Source organism: Plectropomus leopardus, chromosome 19, assembly GCF_008729295.1.
Source record: "Plectropomus leopardus isolate mb chromosome 19, YSFRI_Pleo_2.0, whole genome shotgun sequence".
NCBI lineage: Eukaryota > Metazoa > Chordata > Actinopteri > Perciformes > Serranidae > Plectropomus > Plectropomus leopardus.
The window spans coordinates 175001-182500 of NC_056481.1; the positions used below are offsets into that span (position 1 = coordinate 175001).

Sequence of the window (7500 nt, forward strand, 5' to 3'; positions counted from 1 at the left end):
CTCAGAGCCGATCTGTGTTCACTCAGCATGAAGCCCCCCCCCCCCCCGCAGACATTTAGTGTGTCTGAGCTCGACGTGTTGGAGACGTCACACAGAGTCAGGAACATAAACTCCGAGAAGGTGCAGGTTTTTATTTGAATGAACTGATCATAGATAGTTTCTGACAAGCACTTCTGTATGGCACATGTATGTACAGTAAACATTCCCGTCCCAAACATTTACATCAGCTGTTCACGTGTCGTGATACATGACCTCTCAGTCAGAGGAGTACAAAACCTCACAGCATGAAAAGGTTAAATAATACTGAAAGAGCCAGTAAAATATTGATTGTTACGTTTTCACATGAAAATCCTCTTTGGGATCATTAAATTCACACCCTGATTCGACATTTTCCTTTACGTGGTCACTGTGATGGAGAGTCCTCTGGGGGGGAGATATAACCCCCAGCAGTGTGTAAAAGAAATGTACATGCATGAAAGACAAGCAAGAGATACGTTTTCCTCCCAAAAAAAGTCCGGCGCTTTGATTGTGAGCGTTCGGCGGGAACAGCTGCAGCGAGGCGCCACCGGCCGACGCTCGGTTAGACAGCGCAGGGTGGGATGGGACGGGACGGGACAGGGTGGGACAGGGCGGGACAGGGCGGGACAGGAGGAGATCAGAGAAGAGCGGGAGGAAACAGAGCAAAGCCACGTCCTCACTTTGATTGGCTCAGGGACAGTTTATTGCCGTGAGTGGGAGGCGGGAGGCGGGGTTAAGGATGAGGGAGGGTCTGTCCTATCGCATCGTCTGGCTGAGTCTGTCTGTCTGTCTGTCCTCACACTGTGGAAATCAATTTGCCCTCTGTGGAACTGTGGACAGAGAGAGGAGAGGCTTCCAGGAGGACGGACACAGCAGCAACACATCACAGGAGGGGGCCGACAGCACGCCGACCCCCCCGACATGACACAGAAACCCGGACCTGACCCTCAACTCACTGACCTGAACCTGAGCGAGACTCAGAGGGTTTGAAGCGTTAGTCCAGTGATACTCAACTGACGGCCCGCGGACCAAATCTGACCCCCCCCATTTTCTAAAGTGATTGACACCGGGACTGTTTTTGTCCTTTTATAGTGTTCATAAGGCGCCAGAGGACATTAAACACCTTATTCGGCAAGAAACATCTTTAAATTCTAAAAATGTCCGAAAGTCTTAGAAATGTCCTGCAATCTTGGTAATGTCCTAAACTCTCAGTAATGTCCTAAACTCTCAGTAATATCCTAAACTCTCAGTAATGTCCTAAACTCTCAGTAATGTCCTAAACTCTTAGTAATGTCCTAAACTCTCAGTAATGTCCTAAACTCTTAGTAATGTCCTAAACTCTCAGTAATGTCCTAAACTCTTAGAGACGTCCTAAAGTTTTAGAAACGTCCTGCAATCTTGGTAATGTCCTAAAATTCTAAAAAATATTCTTAAATCCTAAAAACTTTCTAAAATCCTAGAAACATCCTAAAATCTTAGAAACGACCTAAAATTCTATAAATGGCCTAAAATCTTAGAAATGTCCTAATATCCTAGAAACATGAATGGTGCTGCAGCGACTGGCCCCTGGCCCCTGGCCCCTGGCCCCCTGTCATTTTGAAGAAGTGGCCCCCGGGCAGAGCGAGTTGAGTATCTCTGCTGCAGGGACTGAGTGGGTGGGTGCGGTTAGCAGGAGCTGCAGGAGCTGCAGGAGCTACAGGAGCTGCGAGGTGCATGAGGAGCGGCTGCGAGGTCAAAGCGTGAGTGTTTGGATTTTAATGAACAAAAAGACAGAAACCAAAATAAACCAAAAACACGCCTCATCATGAAATCTGCTTCTACTCTGAAACTTTGAGCGGCAAGCGCTAAAGTTCACAGCGCCGCCGTCCACTGACACGCAGAATAAACACGAAATGATCTTATAACTATTAAACAAACCTTCGACTCAAAACATCAACGGCAGCTCAGTCCTCGTCCAGTCCGTCCAATCAGAGAGCGGCGTCCTCCCCGAGCTTTTGTTTGGTTTTAATTTCTCCTAATCTCAGATCAGTGCGACCCGATGAGTTTAAAAACTGCGCGTCGTCTTTGAACAACGAGCGCTTTTTGAGAAATGGAAAAGTTGTCTTCATGTGTGTTTTTTTACCCTCACTGGCGCCGCTCGTGATTGGTCAGGTGGTGGAACCTGGAAACCGCGCAGATCTCTCTGGCTCCAAAACCTCGTTCAACAGTTAAAATATCATCAGCCTGATTTTAATTAGATTTTTTATTTCTGAGGTCAGAGTCTAACAGCGGCGCTGGATTTACTGAGCAGCCGCTCCCGCTTTGCTCGACGCATCGTCGGCTTCTCGTTTTTTCCTGCTGGTCTCTCCGGCAGCAACGTTTCTCAACATCTTTATTTTGGACGATATTCTGATTGAACTGACTGAACTGAACTTCACTTTATTTTTGTCTAAATGCCAAATAAATAAAAATATATCAAATATCATCTTACCTTGTGGGGAAACGCGGCTCGTACTCCTCCACGGCCTGCTGGAAACACACATAGAAGATTCAGTCGCATCATTTCCAAATACGTTCCCAAAATGACACCGTCAAGATACTGTAAGAGACACTCTGGAGAAGGCCAACTTCAAATTCTACACGTTTTAGAGGAGAACATTTCAAAACTTTTCCATGACTTTTCAAGGACCCATAATGATAAAAATAAAATCTTGCCCAATTTTCCCCGAATTTTCCAAACACATCAGATTCAAACTCTGCTAAAATAAAATGTTATCTGCTGCAAACACAACGCAGAGGCTGAACGCAGCGCTAAAATGTGACAAAACATGAAAAAGCGAGACAAAATGTTGACAAAAAAATTAACAAAATGTTGACAAAGTGACGAAGAGGCTGATAACAGAAATGAATTTTCCATCACGTCACGTCTGAAAGATCATCTCAGTACAGTTTCAGAACACACAACAAAATCCCACCACATATCCAAAACTTTCAATGATTTTTACAAATTCCATGACTTTTCCAGGTTTTCCATGAGCATGAAATCATATAGACCTATCTCATCTATAGCTGCAATTAATTCTCCTTTAAATCAATTTTTATTAGTTTTTTTTATATAAATGTCATTTTGATTGGTTGTTCTGTTTCCTGTTTCTGTTTTTTTTTTATTAAATGTGATTTTATTGTTTTTATCATTTGTTTTTTGTGCTTTTACCTGTAAACACTTATATAAAATAAATAAATGAAATAAATCTGATCAAAAAACAGCTGAGTACTTCAGATCATCTCACACTGACATTTGATATGCTGCTGAAGGAATCAGTGAATATTGTACATTTGGAGAAAAATACGATTTAACTCTTTCAGAAAATCTGGCATCCGGTCATGAGTCTGATGTGAAAACTGAGCTGAAAGGGTTAACTCAGTCACTGATGTTGTTTTTCGTTTCTTTTTATGTTTGATTTGTTGTTGTTTTTTTATTATTATCGTGGTTGATTTTTTTATTTATTTATTTTTTTGCTGTTGTTTGTTTGTGATTTCCTGTTGGTGTTTTTTTGTATTCTTATAAAATTCTTTAAAATCAGTGCTGAGATGGGTCGGTGCTGTTTTGTGCAGCAGCCAGCAGGCGGCAGCAGAGACACGTTAAAAAAGACGCCGCAGACTCAGACAGCCGATAACTGAAGATCACATGGTGACAGAAGAGCCAAGACGCTGATCTCGGACTGACGGTGAAAACCTCGCTGCTCTTCATGAATGCTGATTTGATTATTTTGGTGATTTTTAGGTCACGATTTAAAACCACGTTTACATTTGTATTCTTTCAGCAGATTAAAAACTAACATGAAAGCTGAGAGACTGTTGGCCGCTGCAGTCCACGTCCTCCTGAAATGTCAGCGGAGAGGTTTCGGTGGCCGGATGCAGAGCGGCGGAGGAACACTTGAAGTTGTTATATGACTGCTGAGCAATTAAAGCGTCGCCCACGTGGCGTGCTCCAGGTGAGGCGTGGGAGGAAGCTGACGGAGACAAGCTCGTGTTGCATAAGTCGAAAAATTAACCCTCTCCCTCGTCAACGCGGCTGTCTCCTCTCAGTCTGCGGGGCCGACGCTCGCTCTGTTTTCAGCCTGTCAGAGACATGTCCCTCTGAGACACGTACTCTGAGAGCGAGGACGCCATTGCACAGGAAGACTGACCCGTCCTACAGCAGCGACACTCGGCCTGCTGGCCTGCACACGTTCCGAGGAGTTTAGGACACATCTAAGGTTTTAGGACATTTCTAGGACTTTAGGACATTTCAGGCGTCTTGGGACATTTCTAGGACTTTTGGACATTTCTAAGATCTTAGGATGTTTTTAGGATTTTAAGATGATTTTAGTGTTTAGGACATTTCCATAATTTCAGGACCTTTCTAGATTATTGGGGCATTTCTACGATTATTAAATGTTTCTCTGGATGTAAGTTGAGTGTCGTTGTGCTCCAGGACTGAGGGGGAGCTGATTTCTGCGTCTCTGAGCGTCTCTGAGAGACAGCCCATCAGAGCCAAGCTGGTGGAGTGGATCTGAGGTCGCAGCTTCCTGAGACGTCCCAGCTCACGTGTGTGACGTGTGATTTCGCGTGTGATCTCGTGTGTGATCTCGTGTGTGATCTCGTGTGTGATCTCGTGTGTGATCTCGTGTGTGCGTGTCTGCCAGCGTGTGCTTGTGTGTGTTTGTTTCGCGGCCCCCTCACCTGTGAGAAGCCGGGCCCCGCCACGCTGTAGGGGCGTTGTTGTCTGCCGTGCAGCGCGGCGGCGTTCTGTGCCGCCATGCGAGTCTGGACGGCGTAATCCGGGGCGGGCAGAGCCATGTCTTCTCTCTCTAGAAGGTTCCCCGTGCTGCTGCTCTTCCCGTGGAGGCTGAAACACGCAGACAGACAGAAACGCAGGAAACAGTCAACGTGTTGCCCCTGTGCGGATTTCTACTCGGCCAATCCAGAGCAAATATTTCTAATAATATTTTGGATATTCTGTATTCATGTACAAACAACACGGTACCTGTGTTGTATAAAGTTAAAAATCAGGTTTTATAGTGGCGAAAAGTTACGGATTAGACGACACTCTGAGTGAGAGTCTGAACACAAACCGTCTGCAGTCGCAGCACAGACGACTCACAGGAGCTTCAGCACAATTCATGTGAAACAAACACAAACTGAGATTTCCTGACGCGATTTATGTCTGTGCAGAAAGTTCAAAAATATGCGACATAATAACTAACAAATGTAAAATATCTGTGCTTTACAGAAAATAAAAGATATAAATAAAAATAAATTAAATTAAATTAAAATAAAAACCAAATATACAAGTTCAGTTACACAAAACGTTTGCTAAGTTCATGTTTATTTCAGTGATGACTTTAATTTTTAGGATAAAAGAAAAAATCGAGAAAAGCTCCACAGACATACTTGTGTACTCGGAGTTGCCGCATGGAGCTGCTGTCGCCTTCAGAGATGACGCGGGTGTAGGAGAAGGAAACCAGCCGCGCCTGCACGGGGCAACACAAAAAAATAACATATACATATATATATATATATATATATATATATATATATATATATATATATATATATATATAAAAATGTAAATGTTAAGAAATTTAAGAGTTAAATAGAAAGGAAAAAAAAATAAATTAAACAAGACAAAAATACAAATAAGATCAAATCTGATACTCATACTGTGTGACAAACACAGGATAACTGTAATAAACACATGATGTGGAGCTTTGTCCTGGAAAAATGTAGAATTATTATTATTATTTCTATAATAATAATAATAATAATAATAATAATAATAAAAATAATATTACTATAATAATAATGATAATAATAATAATAATAATAATAATAAGAAGAAGAAGAAGAATAGTAATTATAGTAATTGTTGTTATTTAAAAATAAAGATACAGTAAAAATAATACTTTTATAATAATAAAAGAGTATATTATTACTATTATTATTAGTAGTACTAGTACTGTGATTATTATATTGCACACTAACATTTGTGCACCTGCACCAAAGCCTGAGTATTTAAAGTGATGAATCCTCTGCAGACTTTAACACAAACGCAGCTTAAGTCTCCTGAGTTAAAACAGCTGTTCAAATCTTCAGAGAGGGAAAATAAAGTCACTCACATCCTGGTCTTCTCGTTCTCTCCGTAGTGCCAGCCGTCGCGGGCCTCGGGGACCAGCAAGGTCACCACGTCACCCTCGTAGAAGCTGAGCAGGGTGCTGTTGTCTCCGGCTGCGTGAGAGAAGATGGCCTGAACCCGAGTCCTCCCGTTCCTCTCCAGACCCGCCGCCATGGAGCTGGAGCGAGGCAGCGTGCGCGTCTCCGCTGCAGGAAGACGAGGACAGATTTCACTTTCTCTAAAACGTGACGGTTAAAAACACCAAAAACCTGCTGTGACGACTTAACTCTGACATTTTATTTAACCCTTTAGGGAGTGTTTGCTGCATTTTACTTTTCCTCGTTCCTGTTGTGATAACTGTGTGTGTGTTGATGCATGTGTCCTAAATGTAGTCCAGATTGTGTATTTGAGTGTAATCAGTGAATTTGCAGCTCAGCTCCTACAATAAGTCTAAAATACACTGTGGAAACTAAATAGTTACATTCAGACTGTTCAGGTCCAAAAATGCTCCATTGAAACCCATTCAAACTGACATTTTTGATCCCACAGCCATCAGAGCAGAAAAACAGGACTTGTATTATTTCTGGGTGTCATTCTGGGCTTTTGACTCTGAATTTGTCATTTTGACTATTTTCCACCTGATGAGGTCATTTTGACCATATTTGGCATATGGAGGAAATACATGCTATTTCCACTAGGTGACCTGTCACAGTCAATGTAGCTGCTGATCACTGACATATCCCAGACTGTCAGCAGCTACACTCACACACTGACATATCCCAGACTGTCAGCAGCTACACTCACACACTGACATATCCCAGACTGTCAGCAGCTACACTCAGCACTGCTACCCACTGTCAGCAGCTACACTCACACACTGACATATCCCAGACTGTCAGCAGCTACACTCACACATGCATATCCCAGACTGTCATATCACCTGACATATCCCAGACTGTCAGCAGCTACACTCACACACTGAGGAGGAGGAGATTAGAAATTACTCATTATTTCATCTAAAAACATAGTGACATCATGAGAAAAAACAGACATTTAAAGGGTTAAAAATTATTCCAATAAAAGTAGAAAATCATTAATGTATATTTTTCATAGCTTGATTTTTAAAAAAGTGTAAGTGTGAGTATTTGACTTTGCGCAAAAAAATAATAATATATAAAAATCAATGTTGCTGCTGATCATTGACATAATAAAGACTGTGGTAGTAAAAAAAAATCTACTTATCATGTAGTACATTTAAAATAACAATTTTTTTTTCCATCTAAAAACATCATAACAAAAGCCTGGCATTTAAAGGGTAAATATTCTAAAATAATTAACAAATATTT

At 41.8% G+C, this 7500-nt stretch overlaps 1 protein-coding gene across 1 annotated transcript in view; it reads right to left on the reverse strand.

The window, feature by feature from the left end:
- Positions 1 to 116: 116 nt before the first annotated feature.
- Positions 117 to 7500, reverse strand: part of LOC121959176 (brain-specific angiogenesis inhibitor 1-associated protein 2-like) — a 65334-nt gene continuing 57950 nt past the window's right edge. Inside the window, 6 exon segments of the mRNA XM_042508387.1 lie at positions 117 to 848; positions 2489 to 2526; positions 4723 to 4888; positions 5434 to 5497; positions 5500 to 5513; positions 6159 to 6360. Coding sequence (XP_042364321.1) covers positions 815 to 848; positions 2489 to 2526; positions 4723 to 4888; positions 5434 to 5497; positions 5500 to 5513; positions 6159 to 6360 — 518 coding nt within the window. The 3' untranslated portion in view covers positions 117 to 814.